This window comes from Aythya ferina (assembly GCF_964211825.1).
Source record: "Aythya ferina genome assembly, chromosome: 12".
NCBI lineage: Eukaryota > Metazoa > Chordata > Aves > Anseriformes > Anatidae > Aythya > Aythya ferina.
In genome coordinates this window covers 14,402,577-14,426,495 of record NC_140308.1, presented here as the reverse complement: position 1 = coordinate 14,426,495, position 23,919 = coordinate 14,402,577, and the positions used below count along the sequence as shown (strand labels likewise).

General features: G+C 38.2%; 1 protein-coding gene across 4 annotated transcripts in view; it reads right to left on the bottom strand.

The window, feature by feature from the left end:
- Positions 1 to 1,305: 1,305 nt before the first annotated feature.
- SLC12A4 (solute carrier family 12 member 4) overlaps positions 1,306 to 23,919 on the bottom strand; it is a 50,184-nt gene continuing 27,570 nt past the window's right edge. For 3 of the 4 annotated variants that reach the window (XM_084533295.1, XM_084533297.1, XM_084533296.1), the window contains 21 exons: positions 22,602 to 22,748; positions 21,988 to 22,042; positions 21,564 to 21,694; positions 20,904 to 21,145; positions 18,802 to 19,016; positions 17,664 to 17,828; positions 17,477 to 17,575; positions 15,525 to 15,582; positions 14,902 to 15,076; positions 14,350 to 14,468; positions 13,790 to 13,888; positions 13,313 to 13,432; positions 11,815 to 11,919; positions 10,719 to 10,887; positions 9,370 to 9,565; positions 8,195 to 8,364; positions 7,861 to 7,992; positions 7,656 to 7,763; positions 6,658 to 6,842; positions 3,819 to 3,952; positions 1,306 to 2,476 (listed from right to left, as the gene is read on the bottom strand). In XM_084533295.1, coding sequence (XP_084389421.1) covers positions 2,385 to 2,476; positions 3,819 to 3,952; positions 6,658 to 6,842; positions 7,656 to 7,763; positions 7,861 to 7,992; positions 8,195 to 8,364; positions 9,370 to 9,565; positions 10,719 to 10,887; positions 11,815 to 11,919; positions 13,313 to 13,432; positions 13,790 to 13,888; positions 14,350 to 14,468; positions 14,902 to 15,076; positions 15,525 to 15,582; positions 17,477 to 17,575; positions 17,664 to 17,828; positions 18,802 to 19,016; positions 20,904 to 21,145; positions 21,564 to 21,694; positions 21,988 to 22,042; positions 22,602 to 22,748 — 2,916 coding nt within the window. In that variant the 3' untranslated portion in view covers positions 1,306 to 2,384. The remainder of the gene's footprint in view (positions 2,477 to 3,818; positions 3,953 to 6,657; positions 6,843 to 7,655; positions 7,764 to 7,860; positions 7,993 to 8,194; positions 8,365 to 9,369; positions 9,566 to 10,718; positions 10,888 to 11,814; positions 11,920 to 13,312; positions 13,433 to 13,789; positions 13,889 to 14,349; positions 14,469 to 14,901; positions 15,077 to 15,524; positions 15,583 to 17,476; positions 17,576 to 17,663; positions 17,829 to 18,801; positions 19,017 to 20,903; positions 21,146 to 21,563; positions 21,695 to 21,987; positions 22,043 to 22,601; positions 22,749 to 23,919) is intronic. The other variant, XR_014697151.1, reaches the window with a different exon arrangement.

Genomic DNA, 23,919 nt, shown 5'->3' with positions numbered 1-23,919 from the left:
CAGCAGGTGGCACTGAAATCCCTTTATGAGATGGAGTCATCATCCAAATGCACATTTCATAAGGAGTAAGGGTATATGTTTCTCAGCATGTTTATAAGATCACATTTAGTGAAAGAAAATAGTTAATATCTCACAATTTGATCCATGAAAGAGAAAAAATTATTTAGAAAAAATGATTTTGTAACCTATTATTTCTATAGAATAATTGCAAATAAGTGCTGTCATGGTTGCTGTACACTTACTGTTAATCAGTCATCTGAAAATGTAAAAATGATCTCTTTACAAGTAGCCTACTATTTACAAACAAGAGCTTTTTTCTTTTTCATTTATTAATGCTTTCCATTGTCTTTAAAATGTGAGTGAAATGAATTTTCATTTTCAAAACTTGGTCAATGCAAAGACTGTTCTTCTTTGGGCTGCCCAGGGAATTGGTTGAGTCACGATCCCTGGAGGTCTTTAAAAGACATTTAGATGTAGAGCTTTGTGATATGGTTTAGTGGAGGACTTGCTAGTGTTAGGTCAGAGGTTGGAGTGGGTGATCTTGGAGGTCTCTTCTAACCTAGATGATTCTGTAATAATCATCATCATCCAGCAGAGCACACCCTAGTGTTGTTTCCTGGCAGTACTCTTGAAGGGGTCTTGTATGTACTAATACCATCCTGCCTTCAGGTATGTCCTGTTCTTCAAAGAGACCAAACTTAGGCCTCAACTATAACACTCTTATAAAAACATTTTTTTTTGTAATGTTCTTATTCAAGACAGAAGTCTGTCTAGTTTTTCAGATTTCTGTCTTACAGTTGGCCCTGCTGTAGTCAAAGGAACCAACCAGGCAGATTATCATGACAGAGCTGACAGAACTAGCATACCAACTAGCAGGATCACGTGGGTCAGGGAAACGTGTCAATCCCCACCTTTTCTTACCATACTACTAAATCCTTCCAATAGAGGATAGCTCACAACTGTCCTTTATTATTACTGCTTTTCCAGACAGCTAGAAATCTTGAGGGGGTACCAGCTTGTTTGTTTTGTAGTCCATAGGCATGGAGTTGTATTCAGCTAGTACATGGCAGTAACTCCAGCCCCAGGAGCCTTTACTCACGTTAGCACAGCACTGGGCTTTTGAGACGAAGCTGGCAACTCCACAGTGCCCTACTTGTGCTCAGCACATCACACCTCTGCACCACGTTCCCCGCACATACTGGATGCACCTGTGCAGATGCACTGAAATCAGACCACAGTAATTCTGCAAGATGAGGAAAAATACAGGATTCCTAAGGAATTCACTACAGCACACAGAACAGAGAATAGGTTCAAAGTGTATGCAACGTTTTATTGAAAAAATACGAATGTTCTGTACATAAAGTACAACTCGATGGGCTTGACAAAATCCAGAGACTTATTGGTTAATAAGGGTCATCTTTTCTTCTTTTTCCTCTAAGGACACAAAGCATAGAATGAAGCAGCAGGTCCCCTGTACTTGCGTAAGTGCAATCCCATCGCTGTGCGTGCAGCATAGCGCCTGGCTCTACACACGGGACTCCAACATGCTCAATGTACTTTGATGGATGGTCTGCAAGAAATTTAAAGCATGGAAGAACTGCACAGGACTGGTCCTTCAATCCATTGATCATTCCAAATTTATTGTGAGATCTCTGTACTCCTAAGCAGCCTGCATCTGCATACCCAATATTTCTGACAAATAAATACAAAAATAAATAGGGATCTGGCCTCACAGAACCTCAAGTCTCAGAAGCAACACAGTTTGTAGCAAGCTACATACATAATTTCAACTGTATCAACATAATTTATTTAAATCTCTATCAATAAATGTATTAAAAGTATAAATTCTTATCCAATACTGAGAGTTTAGTTCTGGAAATAAACCCAGAAAAACAAAAGCTTTTTCAGTACTCTCTTACAATTTAGTGTGCTCTTAGAAAATGCTTTATAGCTGAACTTCAGCAGAAACTAGCTGCTATATAATGTAATTCTATCCCCCCAAACCTAATATAAAAAGCTTTTTAAATCTTTTTACAGTAACTGGCTTTCATGTCCTAACTTTACATACAGTTACTAAAAATACTGCATATAGCAGTGTTGTCTAAAAAAAGGTTTAATGGTAAAACTACATGCACAAATGCTGGAGTACCAAAGCAGAAACTGAATAATGTGGCAGCTTCACAATTAATTTATGTTGCTAATTGGATGGTGTAACAATACTGCAATCCCAAAAGATATGTATGTTGCAAATGGAAAGACAATGATCAGGACTGGATGAGGAGAAAGTTAGGCAAAAAACCTTTTTTTTCTTCTCCATTTAAAACTGGAATGTCCGTTATCACCAAGAAGGTAAATGTAGGCCAGCATTAGAAACTTATACTAAATCAGGAGTAAATGGTGATGACTTCTCGGCCACCTCCTCTGACAAGTAATACTCTCTCCAGACCCTCAGTCAGGACTTCAAGAAACTCCATGTCTGTTTCAGTAAAGTCAAGGACAAAGAAATGTCAAAACCAGAATACAGTGATTAGCTCCCCCTTACAGAATTGTAGTAAAACCTTGGATTTGTAATGCTGTAGGCAATGAAAAAAGCGATCTCTGAACAATCCCCCTAGTTTGTACTTATTACAACCCAAGACAAGAGGAACTTTCCTACATGCGAATTTTGAAAGACTTAGGGAAATGGAATTTTTCCAACTGTTAGCATATGCTACTTGTGGCTGAATGCATTTCTACATGCTTGTGTTGTGAAATGTCTCACTGGGAAATGCCAAATGAGAGCTGAGTTTAAACTGTATTCCTTGAAAATTTGACATATCTGTATTTATCTTTCTAAACAGATACAGATGGTGGCAGTTGCATAGGACTAATGACAGTTGTTTATAAATGCATCAAACCAATTATTTTATATACAGAATTTAATGTTACTAACAGAAAGATACACTTAAGAAAATCCCTAGAGGACTCAGTTTTCCCCCCTTTTTTGCCTCTGACTATGTAAAAGAGGAATCAGTGCTTTTAGACTGACTCAGATGCGGTTACAAAACCTACTTTTTTGTGCATGTCAGCAGTACAGCAAGTTGTGTTAGTGCATGGTTCAGCATGAGCCATAGATGAACTCTAGTCTAATGTATTTTCAGAAATATTGCTCTTTTTCAATATGAACTGCTTTCATCACAAAGGCATCGGGGAGACAATACAAAGAACATACTACCCCAGAATCTTGTACCTACTACTTAGTTCTGAATAAATTCTGGGGTTTGGGGAGGGCGAGGCAGAGTAGGAGAGGAATCCAATGGATAAAAACAAGCTTCGTAAATTTTCCTCAAGCTCACTCAAGTTCAGACACTGCCCTACCCAGAGCACTGACTGCAGTGATGCCTCCTTAAACACTGCCTACTTCCACTACTGAGAATTAACTTCCAAGTCAGTGTCATGGACTTCATCCCCACAAGCAGATGCCCAGCCTTTAACTAACCCTGCACGCAGGATAACATTGTCCATACGCCTTTCAGAGTTGGCCTTTTTGCTTCTGCCCTCAACCACGTTACATGTTGTCAAACCATTGTAATGGCAAAATAATCACAAACGAATTATGCCATTTTTGCCAAAGTGAAACTTTGCAAGGAGTTGGTAAATTAAATTAAGAAAGAATTTAGACAGGACTGATTTCAAGGCTTCCAGAGCAACCAGTGGCAAATTTTAAGCAATCATTATATAGCAGCCACAGGCGAGGATTCTCCACTCAGTAGAAACCTTGTCACATGTGATGGCCTGACACCACTTGTGGCAAAGCAACTTCAAGCCTGAAAGGATACAGTTTTCATCACCATCGGTATTCTTTGGAGGACCAGGCATATTGAGGAGAACGAGTCTGGCATCGTGAGATCTATTAACAATAACTTCATTGAGCTTCACCGCTGTGTGCATTCTTCGAACGTTAGATTGGTTCCTGCGGAGAAAGCACATTCAGACGTACTGTTAGAAACACAACCCTGAAAACTGAGATTAAGAAGTCCTTAAAAGCATACCCCAAGTCTCCTAAAAACCCTGTTAAGCATTAGCACACAGTATTTTTTTCAAACAATTTTGAAGGTATTAGAAAGATTTCACAGAGATCTTCAGGTTCCGCCAGCCCATTGGTTTTAAGATCCCTGGAGTCAGGTCTCCAGCTGTTGGTGTTACGCTGCTCTTTACAAGCACATTCTATAAAGATGATTTACAGTCTTTCATCAGAAGTTAAAAACACCTTTGCCCAAGGACATTTGAGACTGCCGTCTTCACTTCTGGCAGCCCTCTCCAGATGCCCTCACTCCCATGGGGGGCACAGACAGAGCTCTCATGGCTCAGTACCACAAAACTCAGAGACCCATCAAAGCCCAGCAGGAGGCTGGCAGCCCCTCATTCTATCCACACACTCCGTGAGTGGATTTGTCTTTGTGTTGCACAGCAGCTGACATCTCCAGAGAAAGCCTGGCTTCCTACAGATTTATAGGCTACAAGTGGCTGGATGCCTGCCTGCTTGTGGTGCTTTACTGATGCTTACCATCAATTTTAACCTCTTCTTCACTGGGACACTAATCAACCTTTGTGCCTGGCTGTTTGCAAGATAAACTTATGATCTTTAAAATTTCAGTTGTGCTTTCTAATTAGAGCAGCCACGTGATTCAAAAGTTATGAGAGAGAACATTACAGATGCAGCATGATCTCACAAGCCTCTGTTCTTTAAGAATCCAGGTTAATGTAGGTACAGGATTAATTTTTCAGAATATATCATCACATAATAACATCAATTCATGTAGCAACAGAACTGAAAAGTATCTTTTTGGGGATTCTGAGCCTGGGAATGTTTCCTTCCTAAAGGAAATCAACCATTATTTTGGTACTGTAAAAGGAAAGCAGAACAGAAATAGACTTAAAGGGAGAATAGATTTGCAGCTTTGAGTATTCTCCACTTTTTTTCTTCAATTTAATACATTAAAACAAGGTATTAGTAGAAACAAATGGAAGATGAATATGCAGTTTTTCTGATGCAGTTTTACATGTTATGAGTTAAAGTTTTTAGTAACCTTGCTGCTCTTCCAAATACTTAGGTTTGCAAATATATATTTTACATATTTTATATACACAGAGAACAGAAGATGCAATGGTACAATTAATGTTTGTTATACTAACAACACAATTTATCCACTTTGAATTACCTCTCTGTTATTCCATGTTATTTAATTTAGAGCAAGGACACCCTCTGTCTTTACCACATCAGTTTCAGAAAGCCAGGGACAACAAGGAGACGTGCCAAATTATGTTTACAGGAAGTAAGGAAGAAACCAGCACCAGAGACAATGTACTGTTATTAACTATGTACAATTTTGGAAAAGTAACTGAAAACTAAAGGTTTGGTGTTCTCTAAAGTGACATTTAAACTTGGCATCTCCCCAGTCATTTGAAGTCGTAGGCTATGAGAAACTGTTTGTTAGTGTCCAGAAACTGCCAGAAATAACATCATAGCAGTGTTGTAGAATGAGAGCTTCTCTAAATGAGTAATGTTTCCCATATCTTATGTCATTCTCTACTTAAAAAAATAGGCTCAGACCTGTAACTGTTTTCTTTCATGATTTGTCAGGATAACTTGTGGTTTGTTACACGCTATTTATAATGATACTCATCTTAAGTGGCTAATCCTATTCCCTTTAAAACCACTAAGACTGCTCAACTCTAACTCCTTTTCTTTTCGTCCATAATTACATATGGTTTTCCTGCTTTTTAGTTGAGAAAATGAAGTCTTCCCTCTCAACCATCTTAAGGCACTTCTATGTTAAATAACAAACTTACAAGTTTTCCCATTCTCTGAAAGCATGGAAGAGGAAAAAGTACAGGTAATTAACACCAATTTCAGCAGAATTTCTACAGTATATGAACTATATATGATTCATCCTAAAGCCGATTCAAATTGTCACTGTTTTTTTGGGAAGAAAAATCTGTAACTTTGCCAAGTGTGCAAAGCTGGCCAAGTGAACTCTTATGTAAGATGCAATACATCAGAGAGGTCACAGGACATTCACACATTTTTATTCAAAGCCACAAATAGAGCTTTATGTCCAGCTCTAAAGGGTGCACACTTGGCAATATTTAGGCTGTTGTTATGTGTCAGTGCTCCTTCAGAAGCAAATCCATCTTAGAGAGGTTTAATCAAACATATCTTCTATTCACAGTCATTCATCACCATCTCCACAGCCTCTTCCTTGCTGCATTTAACATCCACACTCCACATTAGATCAGCAAAATTATCGGTCTTTTATTAATTGTGATTTGATCAGTAAAATTACTGGTCTTCTATTAACTGTGATTAGATCAGTGGAATTATTAATCCATTTTTTAAATTGTGTATCTTGATGTATTTGGGAGGCAGGAAGAAAGTTATAATAGGCTTTAACATCTCCAGTTTAGAACTCAACTATACCAAGTAAAATAGTGAGGCATGTGTGCCACATTTAATCGGTTAGAGATTTCTCAGGAGGCTAACTGCTGTCTTTTCAGTAGTCTGATCTGAGTGCTTATTGCACAAGTCTAACCAACCTTTAGGAGGGACAAGACAAGAAATGCAAAGCACAACTTGATTGTCAGGAGGTGCAAACTGTTGACTCTGACAAGACTCACGGCTTAATGCTGATGAGATCTCTAAAGCTTCCCACAGCACTGCCTCGGTTCCGCTTCTCAGCATCACATTTCTCTTTTGTCCAGGTCATCTGAATGTTCTCAGGAACTGGGTCCCCCTCATCTTCTTCATCTGAGTACAAGCTTTCCAGTCGTGCTATTGAATGTCTGTCTTTTACCAGCTGAGCCTAGAGGGCATGCGAACAACAAGGTGAACTTAGTTTATTTTGCCATCTGGGGTTCTTTTAAGCAATAAAAAACTTTTTGTTCTGTTGTATCCTTTATTCTGTACAGTCAATTTAGTGTCTAGGACAGCTCAGATGTCAAGCATCTGCCCTAGCTAATAACCTTACATACCAACCTGACTTTAAACTGTTTAGGTGAGTGTGAGCCATGCAGAATTTGGACTAACAGAGGCCTAGGTCTGCATATATACAAGAAAAAACGAGAAAAAGACTCCATGTCACATTGTGATGTGGTCTGAAACAATGGATGTCTGACTCAAAATTGATGATAAAAAAGTTGAACAAATGCATGCACAAAAATAAGACAATACGCTTGGCTATGAAAGGTGCAGACTAACAGTCCAAACTAGAACGAAATCTTCAGTAGGAAAACAGGATACTCTATAAATTGAGACAAACCCCGGACATCCCATAGAAAGCAAAACCAAAGTTAAAACAGGGTTGAGACTTACATCCTCATGTCACTGAGTATCATTTACACTGCAAAGTAGAACATACAAGTTGTTTCTGCAGCTTATATGCACTGCCATTGTTTTCCCCAAAACCAAATGATTTCTAGCATGGGTTTGCAAGTGCAGCCAGGCTATTCAATGACTATATGCAATTTTGGGAAACAAAAAGCTACACTAGAAGAATTTCCTTATAGCTTTAGAGCACAGGACTTAAATTTAGAAGCAGCTATATAAAACACCACCAGGAAGGAACTTTGTGTCATCCAGCTCAGCAGCCCATAATAATCAGCCACAAATGACATACCTCCCGTTCCCTCTCTGTTTTTGTCAGCCTCATTTGCCTCAGCATCTGAGATCTCTGCTCCATCATAAGAGTTCTCTCGTAAGTATATGCTGAGATATCACTATTGTGCTGTGGAGATAAGAAATACATTTTGCTCTTTTAATCAAGTCATAATCAAACACCACTGTTTTTCCCTCAAAATGAAAAATGGGCTCAAATTTCTTACCATTTCTACCACTTCTACCTCTGCCTCTATTCGGAGTTGATAAAGGAAAGTAGCCAAGTCCTTCTTCATCTGGATGCTGTTATCATCCATCTGAGCCACAGTAAAAATTCTCATTTTGCATTTTCTCCAAACCTGGAGGGAGGGAACATAAATTCTCAGAACCTTTGAACCAGTAACACTTTGCTATATGAAACAGAAAACTACCGATATAACTGCTTTTTTTTTTTTTTTTTTTTTTTTTTTTTAAATCAGCACAAGCTCTGCTCCTGAGCCTTTTTTCTTTACACTAATGCACACCAAAGTGGTTGGTAACAAAGTCTCTCTAGCGCCTTACTTTGTGCTGTTTGAGTAGAAAAGGAAGAAGCATCAACATGCCCCCGTCATGTACAATCCACCACACATCAATGTTGCCTTCATTGTAACGCTCATGGTTGCTGGGGTAGAAAGACACATTTTTGGGAACCAGTAGAGCCAGATGGGCTGCAGTTGTGCAACGAACAGTACCTGCCAGATGGGGGAAGAACAAACAGTTAACTCTGATTCTGCAAGAGTGATCTACGGTTTAAAAGTTACTCACTAGGCAAACGTCAGCAAACTGTAAAAGTCACCACTTAAACAGAAAAGAAGTACAGAAAGACTTGTACGGACAGGTCAGGCCAAACGATGCAGCTAGGATCAAACAAACTTACAGGAACACAAGCCCTGTTTCATGTCTGAAATAAGAGCTGCAATCCTCAAAGCTAAGTGCAAGGAGGAAGCATCTGCTTTGTTCTAATTTTACTGTGTTAAGTAGTTGAACCATCCGAGATGACAGGGGAACAACAGGGATATAGCAGGACAGTGTTAGCTCCAGCAGTTAAAATGGATAGATTAGCAGCTATGAAAGGACAGAGATTATCTAGGAAAGAAATTATAGTTTGCCACAAGAACAGTACCCTTGAACTCTGTAATTTTTAAGCATTCATTAGAAAGATGAACTTTAGCTGCTAAATTAATCTTTGGAGATCTTTCATGGGCCTCCCAGCTACAAGTGATATTTCAAACATATTTCAAATGTATTGTGAGAAATCATCTACAGGAAATTTGCTTATTGCTTTGCCTGAAAGCATAGCTATATTTTTTCCCCTTTCTCCTCAACTGTATCAGCTGGTCTCACACGAGATTTTATTTCCCTCACAAACTTTGCCTCAACTGCTGTACTCACTCCGTTTGTAATGCAATTCTAAAGACTTCAGATTATCACATTTATTTAAAACAAATCAAAAAAAAAAAAAAAAAAAAAACAATCCACAACCCCAGCACTGGAATGTAAATCTATAAGATTGCACTTATTTTCTAAGACTTAGCTCCATCAGCTCAAGAATAAATCCATGATCAATAGTAGAAACAAAAAATTATAAAAATAAAACCAGTTTCACAAGAATTCTGCTGAAACCCCCAGTGCGTACTGTGTATGTAATAAACATCTTGGTGCACAATGTTTGATCACACAGAACCTTCGAAACTCACCTATAAATGTCTTCCATGACCTTGGATCTTCACTTTGCCTCCAGCCATACGGCCATCCCAAAACCACCGTGTTATGTTTCATGCCACCTAGCCCACAGGACTGGATCAAGTGGGCTATTCCTTCTCGAACTTTATTGGCTACAACTACCTGACAGAATCCTTTCACCTTCTCAATGTCCATCATATTTTTAATAGTCTGGAAGACAGACAAGGAAAAACCTCACAACAAAGAGAAACTCTATGTCTTGGTCTGTCATTTGATTACAGTGTAAAATCTTGGTGTGTATGTCCACATGTACAATACGTTGCAAGGCAAAGTGGATGAGCAGATTCTGCTCATCTGCTTTCCTTAATAAAACAGCAGAGAGAGCATACACTCATTGTATATAATATCTGCTGAAAACACATAAGGTTCCCTTCCAAATATAATTATTTCTAAGATAGAAAGATAGCTTTTTTGTTTGTGTAATAATCTCTTACACACAAAAATTGTAGCAGTTAGTGATATCTGTGTTCCTATCTCACTTTCCATTCTCTAATTTTAAAACAACCGACTTACTAAATACACTTAATTAGCTTCCCTTGGATTTCCAGATTCAGGTATCTATGTAACTTGCTGTGTTATTATATTCAACTTACAAATATGAGCACTAAACCCCCACTCAAAAACCACTAACACCCCACACAAGAATACCAGGCCCTTTATTTGTTTAAAAAATAAACTCGCTCAACCACAGGCCTATGAATTAGTTTTTCCTTTGTAACCATGTTCCTGTACAAAAGCCCTTCAGGGAAAACAACAACGATGGGCAGATGCTGCACAGATGTAAGCAGGGCTATGACGTCATGTTTTACACATTAAGGAAGATGAAATGATTTATTAGCAAATTTTCAAGACTACCCTTTAACGCTTTTTGTGATAAAATTACCACCATACAGCGATGAAAAGAACACAGCACATTTGCTAAATTTTTAACAATTTAAAGTCACTGAAATGTTCCTTGGTGTGTTCAGAAACTAAATAGTCGCCTTCCCTCCATTAGTCAGCATATATAAACTCCCACAGCAATTATTTCTTATAAATGAAGAGCTTTATGCTTTTTTATTATTTCTTATAAATGAAGAGGCTTTTTCTATAGGTTGCAAGCATTTATCTTATGTTCTCAAAGCTACAACTGGCAGCTGAAACTTTTGCAAGCTCTTTACCAAACAAAAGTAGTACTACTCAACTAGTACTGTATTTCATGGAAGTCTTACTGATACGCCTTTCTCCAAAAGTTTATTAAACTTTTACATTACCTGCCCACTGACTCCTCTCTTTCCTTTAGGAATTTGTTTAAAGCACTGACCTGTTCAGCAGCCTGGGCTTCTCCATAAGTTTCCAAGAAATTCCCTTGGATCACTGATCCTATGATAGTTAAACCTTTGCCAGCTTTCAGCTGGGATGCAAATGTTAACAATCTAGGGTATTTCACATGCAAATCTTCATCAAGTTTCAGAAGCACCAGCAACTGAGGCCTGGATAAAATAAAAAGGGAATGCATTTTTGTATTAATGCTTTGCAAAAGCACTTCTAAAAAACTGTTTCTTTCAATACTTTAATTGTGCTTGAATATTAGCCCTGATACAGTACACTCTTTCTATATCTCCTACATTTGGAGGGTTTTAATTAATATTTTCTTTCTCTTGATTTGAAGCCGATTTGAAGCACTGAGGGAATTGTTCTGCTGTATTGTTTTGACAGTCATAAAACCCATTCACGTACTCAGCTTAAGAGACTTGCATTAGTGTTTTATTACATGGTTGATTTTTCAAGGCTCTGTTAGGCACAAGTAGAGCACATGCTGTGTTCAGAAGAGTAAGCCTGTCCCTGCAGATCTGTCTTGAGCCAAAACATTGGGAAACATGAATACTTTTACCTAAACATAGATCCCACTTGCTCTCCGTCCCTTAAGATATCATTACACATCTGCTACACTATTTTCTCTTTCTCTCTCAAGCTATGGTTAAGCAAGTTCCAAAAGATTTATAGAATTCTTAAGGTAGATGCTTGTCCTCTTGTTCAGAGCCTAACAAGAATTTTGCAATGCATAACTGTGAGGAGGATTCTGTAATCTGGCTTGACACAAAGCCAGAGGGAGAAATGTAGGTTATTCTTCCAGTTTTTAAGTCTAGAATGATAGCAGCGACTTCTTCATGCCCCCAGAGCAAATTACAACGGCCCTCTGCTCTCAGCCATCTTTACAGTTTCCCCAATTTCCACTTATGATTTTACATTTATATATATATTTGATATTATATTATGATATCAATGTATTGCATTTATTTATTTTCTTAGCATTTAGATTCAAGCACAGATTCCCAAAATCTGTTTGGAATCCCGTTAAAACTTTACATGTAAGAAGATAAACACAACAGGGCACGTTACTAGTCTAAAATGAGTACCTCCAGTTCTTTGTGTGCGGAGGGCCCTCCTCCAGTCTGAGTAAGGCGTATCTTGCCGCGCTGAGCGAAAGACCCCGGATACCATCACCCCATTCCTTCTCTGCACTGTGAAGGACATCATTTAGCCATCATTCAGTTTTATGAACATTTAAATTATTTACGAGCATTTAAAGGATCATCCAAGTTCCAGCCCCCTGCCATGGGCAGGAACACCTCCCACCAGCCCAGGCTGCCCAAAGCCCCATCCAGCCTGGCCCTGAACACCTCCAGGGATGGGGAATCCACAGCTTCTCTGGGCAGCCTGTTCAGTGCCTTAACACCCTCGGAGTAAAGAATTTCTTTCTAATATCTGATCTAAATCTAGTTTCAAGCCATTTCCCCTTGTCCTATCACTGCGCTCCGTGACAGAGTCCCTCCCCAGCTTTCCTGTAGATCCCCTTTAGGTACTAGAAGGCTGCTGTAAGGTTTCCCCAGGGCCTTTTATTCTCCAGGCTGAACAACCCCAACTCCCTCAGCCTGTCCTCATAGGAGAGGGGCCCCAGCCCCTTGATCATCTTTGTGGCCCTGTTCTGGGCTCATTCTAATAGGTCCCTGTCCTTCTGGTGCTCAGACCCCAGAGCTGATAGCAGGGCTCCAGGTGGGGTCTCACAAGAGCAGAGCAGAGGGGGACCACCCCTTCCCTCATCCTGCTGCCATGCGGCTTTTGGTGCAGCCCAGGACAAGGGTGGCTTTCTGGGCTGCAGGTGCACTTTGCTGGCTCACGTTGAGCTTCTCATCAACCAACACCCCCAGGTCCTTCTTCTCAGGGCTGCTCTCAATCCGTTCTCCATGGATTGATACAGCATATGTCACATGCACATGTATCAGGTACATATATGTATGTGATACATATCACAGAAGCAAAACGCAAATATTTCAGTCAGATCTATAAGACACCACCACCTTCCTGGATTTAATTTGTAATCAACACTCTGCTCCAGAGGTTTCCCAAGCATAATCAAACTTGGAATAAGGAATTTTAATACATCATTTGTTAAAATCAGGTTATACAGCCATACCACAGCCAAACTCCATCACATATTAACCATCTCAGGCAACCTAACCTGCAGAATCAGCTTTTCAATGCCTGTTCTAGACAGACCTTTGTGTCAAATAAACTGAAATAAGATGGCAGCCTTCAGGTGTTCTGGGCCTGAGGTAATTGTGTGTGATAACAGAAATAAAAGACCATAACCAGGGTTTCTGCTTCCTGTAATTCACAAATTTCACCAAACACCTTCAGGGGCTTAAAAAAGCATGTCCCTGAGATTTCAGGGGCTTTTGTTTAGCAGTGACACAATAAAACAATGAGAGAAGAAAATAAAAAAAGTATTGCTAAGGGAAACCTTCTAATTCAGATCTCTGGAGAGTGTCCATTCCTTCACTAATTGTCGTAAGATAATTCATAAATAATAGATCCAATCTCCTTCCTACGCTCTTCTGTTCATTTAATACTTACCCTTGATATTCAATGTACTTGTAAATCATGCCTGCAATAAGCATAGCTACCAAAGCATAATACCAAGATGAAATGAACATCAGTGCCAGGCAAATACTCATGCCTAAAAATGAGAGAGCCCTGAAAGAAAAAGCAAAGATATTAGTGAGTAGTAGTGCAGAAAAGCAATTAAATAAGTAACTTCAATTATTCTCTTGTTCTTTTTTCTTTAAAGTTGTCTATTGTGAACTGGCAAAATAATATTTCCATTAAATCTCCCTCATCCTCCACAGTTTTAGTATCCTGTTGTAGGAATAAAACTCTCATCCCATTAAATATTTGGGTCTGGCCCACTAAGAATATTACACTGATGTCTCCTTGTCTAGAACCAATATCCAGAGAAGCAAGACATGTTCACAGCCTTCATGGAGAGGGCTCTCCCCAAACACATGCTGCAGATCACAGACGAGGCACTGAACATGCTGGCCTTTTGCTTACCAGTGATAGTATTTAAATCGGGGCCGCCAGTTTGGAGTTCTGAGAAGTGTTTGTACTGCACATGCTAGATTAACAAAGAGGTAGCACATCAAGAAAAACCTGCAGGAACAAACAAACAAACTTTTTAGCATACACATTTACAGATTATAATTACAATAATTATTTAGTCAAAATATTATGTGTGCCTACCCATTAATTTTCGTTAGTCTGAAATATCAGTATAAAGTAGTTAGAACTTTTAATCGGATCAAGCTAGGTGCATCTGCAACATCAACCGTATCTTTTACATCATTCTGTGTTAAAAATAATATTTTCCTGCATGAAGTAGCAGTCTACCCATACCAAAAACCTTTTTATTCAGAGAATATTCCAAAGCAGAAACAAATGGATTTATATATAGAGCCACAGGTCAGAGAATTCACAGAAACAATAAAAGTGGAACTCAGAAAATTAAAAAAAAAAAAAAAAAAAAAAGACAAATCAATCAAGATAGTAAAACTAAAAAGCATATTTTGGGGGTTTTGTTCATTTGTTTTTATAGCATCCACCCTGTTCCTTACATTGAGAGAATTGGAGCCACCATGTCAAGGGAGGCAATAAGGATTCCCAGCTCAGCAATTAATGCTGTTAACAGAAGAGCCCATGTTGGTTCACCATTTGCTTTGCCATGACCAAAAACCTGAAGAAACATAAACATTTTCAGCTTTTATCATTAGATATTAAACATATCTTCTAAGTATCTCAAAGTTAAAATGAAAAGAAAAAATAAATCCATTTAGATAATAGTAACTTTCCTATGTATTTTCTTCTTGAGCAAGGAGAAAATTCTAATGGCTTTCTCTACTTCACTGAATTAGATGTTAGATTTCTTCATAAAATTACCAAATATGTTTATTCAAAATCCTTCAAAAATATTCCTAGTTTTTAACAAATGAAAACAAAGCACTTAAAAAAAAAATACAGACCTTCACTTCAACGCTGGGCAAGCTAAGGAGATCTAATGGATCTAATAATAAATAGATCTAATTTCCAAGAGCATAAAGTCAAGTAACTGGTTAGTTAGTAACTACGTACAGAATGCCTTTTATTAAAAAAATAGAAAATGTACAAACCCAGAGGAAAGGAATAATGTTGTCCTTTGCTATTGCCTGCAGCAGCCGGGGGGCTCCAGTAAGGCTCTGTAAACCTGCTCCACAGGTAGAGAAGAAGGATCCTATCACAATGACCCACGGCGAGGGCCATGAAAGGGTGCCCACTACTAAGTTCTTGTTCACTGCGTCGCCGTACCTGCAAAGAGGAACAAGACATTCATGTTTTAAAAAGTATTTTGATACTCATATTTGATTTTCTTGGTCAATTTTAAGCTGTCATTTAAATACTATTAAATATTCTCTACAATAGGAAATACGGGAATTTGTAAACGATCTTAGTTACTTCTAATACACACGTAGGAAGTGTCTGCAACCTGATTTAAGCCATTTGAAATGTTTTCTACCATTTTTTTAATAAAATTCTTGTTTTATTATCAGAATTATGATTCCATACTTTCATCTGGAATTACACAGTTCTTTTAAAAAAAAAAATCAAAGTTTTAATGTTTAAAACACCCAACACAAACCAGTATCAGACACTCCTACAGATGGAAAGGCATCCAAAAGTAAAGGAAAAAATAAAAGAAAAAAGAAAAGAAAAAGAAAGTAGAGCATTGAAGCAGGAAAACTTAATGGTTACTTACTTATCTCTCAGGACTACACCTTCTATGCAGGCTCCAAATAATAATACACAACTGAAGTCTTGAGTACAGAGTGTGCTAAGGAAGTAGTATTTATTTAAGCATGGCAGATAAAAACAAGAAGTATTGTGAAAAGTTCAATCTCTGCCTCTGTCCTACAGCATTTGCACTGCAGCATCTTCAAAAACACATGGCAAAGCTGATGAGTAAATTAATACCTCACTGCTCATATATACCTTCTACTGTTAGTGACAAACAGTTATTATTCTAAGCTTTGATTTTTTAAACTAAGATTGCTTTAAATGTTACAGTAGAGGAGATACCTTCAAATACAAGAGAAGGAGAGAAGTAGGAAAGATTTCAATACCAATTTCTGTTCTACAGTAGCAGATCAAATTGATGTTTACATGTAAACCACTTCCTTTGAAGTTATTTTGAATGTACAGCTAACTATTACCTTGCACTTTCTCATTTTCCAGTCTGACAGCATTCACATCACCAATGTATCTTTGAATATTTGGTTTATTATTAAACTGTACTATTTCTGCATCAGGGAGTATAAAATAATTCAAGTTTCTTAGTTCTGGCATTCCAGTAAAGGTTTTGATCTTGTGATTTTAGTTTGATTGTTTAAATTCTAAGCTCCACCCTCCAATTCCAAAATGTAATTATGAAATAAAAGGAATAATAAAAGGGGAAAAACGGATTGCTCCTTAAAATTATGGTGTGAGCCTTCCACTGGGTGGCGTATTAATAGCTATGTATAACGTTATTGTTCATGAAAAAAGTTTTGAGCTATAAATATTATAACACTAAAGTCAGGGGTTACATCTGTAACCTGTTTTAATAAGTATTACATGCAGAGGGAACAGTTTTTATGGTACGGAGTCAGTTCCAAGTAACATCTGGAAACGCCTGCACTCCTAGGAAAAGCCTGCGCTCCTAAGAAGCTGAGACAAGTGAGCTGGGATTCTGACTGGCAGCTTTGCAAGGTTTGGCAAAAAAAAAAAAAAAAAAAAAAAAAAAAAGGTTCCAAACAGCAAAAGTTCCAGAAGAGGCACCTTCTGAGCCAGCTGACTTTTGGGTGGGATTTATTCAGAAAGCTCTTTATTTATTTATTTATTTATTTATAGGTCTTGCTCATAATATGTTTTTTGTTTGTTGTTTGGCTGGTTTTGGAGGGGTGGGTTTTTTGTTCATTTTCTTCAGAAAACCCCTTCATAATTGGCTGTTTAGGATCTCAATGGCTACCTGAAGCTGAAGACATCCCTCTAGCAGGAGGGAGGAGATTAAAAAAAGACTTTTCTAAGCAGAGCTTCTGTGGTCCTAAGCCCTCAAGAGTTTAACCTGCCATCTTCAACTGTGACAAAGGTTTTTCCTGCGAGTACACACTCAGCACCTGGAAATCTGGTACGATCTGGAACATCCTCATATTTTGCAAATTAGGTGCTCCAGTCTCAGTGGAAACAGGCTGGAAATGGCGAGTCATTCATAGCTACATGGAGCTCGCTACCGAGTGTTTGTAACACTTCTACACATGCCAGCTGGGGGTGTGTGCTAAGCATCTAGTGTAAGTCTGGTTTGTCTTGCCTTAAAATGTTCAAGAAAGCATACGCTCCTTCTTGTCATTTAAGCTAAAAATACTTTTTTAAGGACTTAAAATTTGTGATCTGTGTTTAAAGCTTTCCCTAAACTTAACAGTCCACAACATCCTAAGCTAGATATATACCCATATTCAACCAGCCTGAAAACCTGCACACCCAGATTTTATTGGAAAACAACAGGATATCAATTCAGATGCTTTCAGCCCAAGAAGTGCTTTCCTTTTTGGTTTTGTTAACCAATCATACTCACAATAATTTAGTCACCCGAAAGCAGTCCCACAAATCAAACACACAATCATTCAAGTGAGTCAACTATAACACAGTAGGACTCCATGAATTTTAAAAGGATACAGACAAGTGATGTGGTGACAATAGCGAGAATTGTTCCAACAGGAATGGATTTTTGTGCATCTTTTAGGTCCCCTGATCTATTTGAACCAGCCATGATGCCTGAAAATAAATTTTGGATGCAAGATCAAGGGAGTGAAGAAACTTCAGAAACCCAAGATGCCCTCTCCTCTTTTCCCAGTATTCTCACCGGTCACTGACGGGAAGAAGATGCCAACCAGCACCATGAATGAAGTAGATATATCCGAAAGCACATATAGATGAAGGTTGTTCTTCTGGCCTGTTGCATCAACAGATGGGTGATGTTCTTTCTCCAGTATCTCTCCCTTCTCCAAATAATTGCTCCATAAATTGTCTTCAAACATCCCAGAAAAGAAAAGCATTATTTTGGTTCAAACTTCTCATTATAATGAGTCTAAACTGATGACTAAAAATGCAATTCATGAAATTTGGTGATCAACACAAATTAAGACATGCAGGTTACATGACAAAGTTTCTGTTTCATGCTTTCAAGGGAATCTGTACCAAAAATAAATATATGTGAATGATCTACAGAGGTCTAGGCACTTTCTCTCCTTTAAAATTATAAAATGTAACGTTCTTTTAACTTTATATCTATTTTAACCCCCAGAATTACTCTGAGTATTTTTAATTAACTGTGATATCCACACACTCCTGAGAATCCAAAGCAGCAACATTAACTAGATTTTTGGACATAAACTTTTCTTTTTGAGGAACTGAGAGAAAAACAATTGTCCTTTAGACAGTGGAAGAATTATAAAATTAGATGGTTGGGATTTGAAATTGCACTAATAAATGCTAAGTCCACTTTAGTAATTAGATTACCAGTTCCTGTGCAAACAGGCACTCGGCACCTACACACAACATCTGTTCTCCAGAGTTCATTTCAATAATGAACACTTTTCAATTGTATTATTTACAGGACTAGACAAAAGAGCTAAACTAATTTTTAGACAAGTGTTCTTAATCCTTCAGGACATAGTTTTAACCTGTCTAAACTGGAGAGTCTACAAAGAGTTTTGAAAAATTGTAACAATTTACTCACATTAGTATAGCTCTAATTATAGTTGACTTTTGACTGAAATTATGAGATGTGCAAGGCAAATTTAGTTTTACAGCACACAAGTACTGTATATCAAGAGCTATGTGTCATCTGCTCTTTTAAGGATTATAAGCCTTTGGTTTCTTTATTGAAGATAATGTTCTTTGCCATAATATTATTTTTTCCATTTTTCTTTCCGATCCACCAGGGAACTGTTCCAACTGCTCTGGATGCCTCCTCTTTAAGGGAAAAAAAAAATCCATACCTTTTAAAATACCACTAGCAGCTCCAGGAATTCCTGCTATCTCGGAGACATTGTTTAGTAGGAAATATTCATCACAGTTCTCAGTGGTTAAGTTTGTATTGTGGCAGAAGTTCTCCCAAAGCTTAGAAGCCACGGTAATGTTATCCTTAACTATGGTTTTGGCACAAACATCAAACTGATCTCTTATTAAAGTCCTGTTGCCCAACATGCAAATCCTGGAAGGGAAATGTAAAAAGCAGTATAATTGCATGGCACCCGGAAAATGAAATACATCTTTCCCCATCAGCTGCCTTTCCTATCATGGAAGCTTCAAGTGGCTTTAGTCTGCTACATTAACTCTCAACTTCAGAAAGGTGGTGGTAGCACGATGGAAACTAGGCATCTGTTTTGCTTGGAAGTCAGAAATATAAAGCTACTTTTTCACTGATTCTGGGAGAGGTATAGCAAGCTACATAAGAGTGATTCAAAGATTTTGATGTCAGTGGTAAATTTACCTTAAACAAAGGAAGTGAAGTATTAAGCAATATTTTAGTTTCCAGTTAAATAAAACTATAAGAATGGAAAATATTTCACAGATCTAAAAATATTTAGAAAAGCATTACACCAGTTTCTGTACAGAAGCACTTAAATAATCCCTGATAGCTTTTAGCTTCAGAATTAGAAACATGCAATTCAGTCCCAATAAACAAAGTTTCTTCTTGTCAGAAGATACTATGCATCACTGCTAAAATCATCCAGTTCCTGATGTGATTCACCTATCCACAAACACAGCTTTATCCCAGCAGTGGAGATTTTTAACCTGCATCTCCAAAGATGGCTCCACAGAGAGGGTGATGCAACATTACAGCTTGCTGCCACTGAAAAGTTCATTCAGCCTCTCCTCCTACTGCCAGGAAATGCTCAAAAGGGGACTTAAAAATAAAAAAGTTTATTATTTTCAGACATTTTAATAAGTTACATTGATTCACAGGCCTCAACAAGCTGTAAAGCCAGGAAAATGAAAGAGATAGGGCCATTCCTTTAGGATTGGTAAGCCTGTGAATTGTAACTTCAGAGAAGCCTTCTCCTCCAGTATTAAAAATAAGTACAATATCTGATTACTGAAGCAAAAGAGAAAGGAGCACAGCACAAGGAAGAAAGATACGGAACATTCAAGAACAATACAAGAGATAATGAGGGGGAGGTAACGACACTCTTATTTTTACTGCTGTAAACCTGCTGCTGTTGTAAAATATTATAATCATTGGGCCCTAAATATCTAAAGGGAGCACTTGTGGGTTGTGACTGCTTATTTATGGTCACAACATTTTGAAATGTGAATAATTATGCAGACTCAACTCCTCTATTTCCATTCCATTCTTTTCTTGTCAGCAGTATCAGGAAATATCGTTTGCATTTTTGGTACAACACGTGTATCCACGTAACCGCTGCTCCAGCTCTGAGTTTAAGAAACCTTATTACACGTTTAACATGCCAAGGAGCGTGCGCTGTGTTCAGAGCAGAGCTACTCATACAGTAGACTAATCTGCCTTCAAACCAAGGGGAAGTTCCACTGGGGCTCCAGCACGGCCCCATCACACCTCCCACATTCCTGAGAGATGCTCTGTTTCTCAGGGAGCAGCAGCATCACACCACCAGTTTCCAGCCACGAAGGCAGCACATCACGTCTGACTGGCCTGCACAAAACAGAGCTGCCACGCTGCTTTCTGCTGAGAAGGGCTGCATAAATAACCCAGCCCAATCCTTGCTCAAAAGTAACTCAGCAGCCGTAGGCTAAATGGGTCTTTGTGGGAAGCAGAGAAATGTCAGCCTCCATCAATCTGGTACACTCACGAGACTTTGCTCTACTGAAGCAGTTAAAGAATGTGACAATGCATTTGTTTTCACCCAAGGAGTCTCTATTCCATGAGCTCTGCAGGCAGAAGGCTATCAGTGCTACTATATACAGCTAAAAATCTGAAATAATTCAGACACACAAAAAAAAGAAGAGCTTTGACAACATATTAGGCACAAGTTTTAAGTAACTTCTATTGAATCCCATCTTCCAAATCTGTAGTCAAAGCTATACCCCCACCCCACCCCAGTCCAGAAATACTACTCACGGAAATTCAGGTGGATCGAAGATGGACTTGATAGCTCCAGCGTAAATGGACAGTATGGATATTACTACGCAGGCCAAGAAGAGGGAAGCAAATTTGTTAACATATTTCACACCTACAAAGACCACCACTGCCATTAAGATGAGGAATACAGTTCCATACACCCTCATGTTGTTTAGCATAGCACTGGATGCATCATGGGCACCGGATGGATAAAAAATTGCTGCTTGTGGCACAATATATGTCTGAAATAAGAAGAAAGCAAGCTGAAGGAGCACAGAACCACAACTCTGTCTACACTACTGTAGTGATCTTGTCCCTATACAAGAAATGCAAATCACTCTCCAATTTCACCAGGAACCTTCAGTTTATAGGAAAAGTCAAAGGGTAACAGCTCATTCTATTTCAGTAGTACAACTCAGACAACTTTATCAACGATGAGCACATATATTTGATTAAGTCATGCTTCTGTCCACATTTCCATGAGAATTTGCATTCTAGATACCCACAGAGCATGTAACTCTTAAAGTGCAACACTAGCACTACAGAACTGGAGACCTTCTGGTCTGACATGTGAATGTGCATATGAATACGGGACAGGAATACTGCAGTATTTCTATTTACCAGTTGCCTTAAAAGCACGGCTGCCCCAGTATTACTCACCAATAAAATCTCAATGGCACCAAGGATATACATTGCTCCTGCAAATGTTGTTCCCAAATAAAAGCACAGCCCTACAGCTCCACCAAACTCTGGGCCTAATGACCTGGATATCATGAAATAGGAGCCACCAGCTATGAAACAAGAAAAGAGAGGGTAAAATTGTCATTTGTTGGTTGTTATGTATTTTTAAACAATCACAAAAAGAATGTACCAAAACTACAGTGTGTATCTGCTTTTCTAGGGCTTAAATTAAAGCATCTTTTTGTTAGTAAGGTGGTAAGTAAAACCAAAAAAATATATAGTATTTAGCCTAAATGATATTAAAGTGAAATACTAGATATGAATTCAGGCTTTGTAACCTGGCTTAAACAAGTTTCTCTGGATTAAAACCATATTTTAGTAGTAGTTTGCTAACTACACTTACCTGGAACAACGCCATTTGTGGCAATAGCACTCATTGAAATGGTTGTCAACATGGTCTGTGAGAACAAGAAAATGGAAGCAATGGTGTCAACAACATTTTTTAAAATTGTAACTTATTCCTTGTTAGAGTAAACCTGCCAGGGAACAAACAATACAGTATTTCTATTTATTCTGCCCTGACAGGTCATTATCTGAAAGAAAACAAGGGGAGCAGGAATTTAATCAAGCTGTTGAGACTTTTGCCTGAGAGATGGCTGCTTTATCAGGTCAAACAATGTCTGTCTGCAGACAAGGCATGATAAAAGAGTGCAGGTGTCACTCCCTCTGCAGAGCTGAAATTCCAACAAAGGCTTGTCCAGCAAACCAGGCAGCCGTGACCTAAAATGGACACATAAAACAGCTTTTTGCTGAACGAACACCATTTTTCTGACTGTATCTACACTAGAAATGGTTTGCCAGTTTAGAAATACGATCAAACACGAATTTAAAAAAAAAGTCACATGCCTACAAAAACGTGGCTGTTCATTACACATACAGCTACAACGCAGCCTCTCCAAGTGTCTCACTAGTTTCACAGGTGTTATGTAACAGGTGTTATTTTAGCTATATACTTACACAACAGCAGCAAAGTAATACAATCAGGAAGGACTGGAGAACTCCGGCCATTCCTACCATCCATGTCAGCCGAAGGAAGAGAATAACCCCAAAGATATTCTGCATGCATGGTAAATACACCCCCATCAGGGTGCCCATGCTGGGTGACTGAAAAAAAAAAAAAAAAAAAAGTATGTTGGCATTCATTATCTGGAGGTATTCAAAGCATAGGTAATCAAAAAACATACAACTTCAGTTTTTTATATGATAAAAAATCTGCAAAACATAAAGTATGCACACACAAGTACTATTATCCTCCACTTCCACAAAACATGAAGCAAACTGCTAACACCAAAACCCTCAATTTATAAACAAGATGCTGACCCTATCACATCTTCATGTTTGAAGTCATTATATTCAGCATTTAACACTAGTCACTAACAGCTAACCATATTCATCTGTTTTACTGCAGAACCACAGAGTTTCTAGAATGGAACCAGGGGAGGGCTGCAGATTCAGAGTAGGACATAACCTACCCTACTCCCCAGAGTTTATAAATTATCTTCCTGGAATATATACTTTTGTGCTGTTATAACCACAAACAATTTGGAAGCAATCTACAGGCAATCTTAGTGTGTTAGTTTTTTGTGTTTTTTTTTTTTTTTCATATTCCATATAAAAGGAATGATTTTACCTTTCCTATACTTAAATAATAGTAGCATCAGACTCTGAATTGCTTTTGACAGTGACTGTGAAAATGAAAATTGTTTACGTGACTTCACAGTGACTGCACACTACTGGCATTCAACACAGTATCTTCCAGAATTCTCCTTTGCCTCAATAGTTATTGTCAAAGGACAGTCAGGTCTCACACAACAATATCGAAGTGCCACTGGGAAAGGCTTAGTTTCAAGGAATAAAAGTGGTCCCTGCATTGGCACACCTGCCACTGGCAGCAATTCAGAGTCCAAAATCTCTGTGGTTTCCTGCCAAGACATTTCATTGTTTCCATATTTTAAGGTTTTGTTATTCATTTAAAATCACACAGAATGCTGAAACATAGGGGGAACCTAACTTCTCAAAGGTTCATCCCTTTTCACACTTCTTTGCATTAATAAACTTGAATTCCAAACCATATTACCGACGGGCAGCATCCAAAGAAACCCATACATAATCACCTAAATGACAAGGATATTAAGGGGAGGTAACAAAACTTGTTGACATTTGACTCCACATAGCAGTAACAAAATGCAAAAGTAAGAAGCCATAACATGCATTCCTGTAAACATATCGGTCATGAATCAAAAGCAATGGTACTTAGGACATGCATATTTCTATC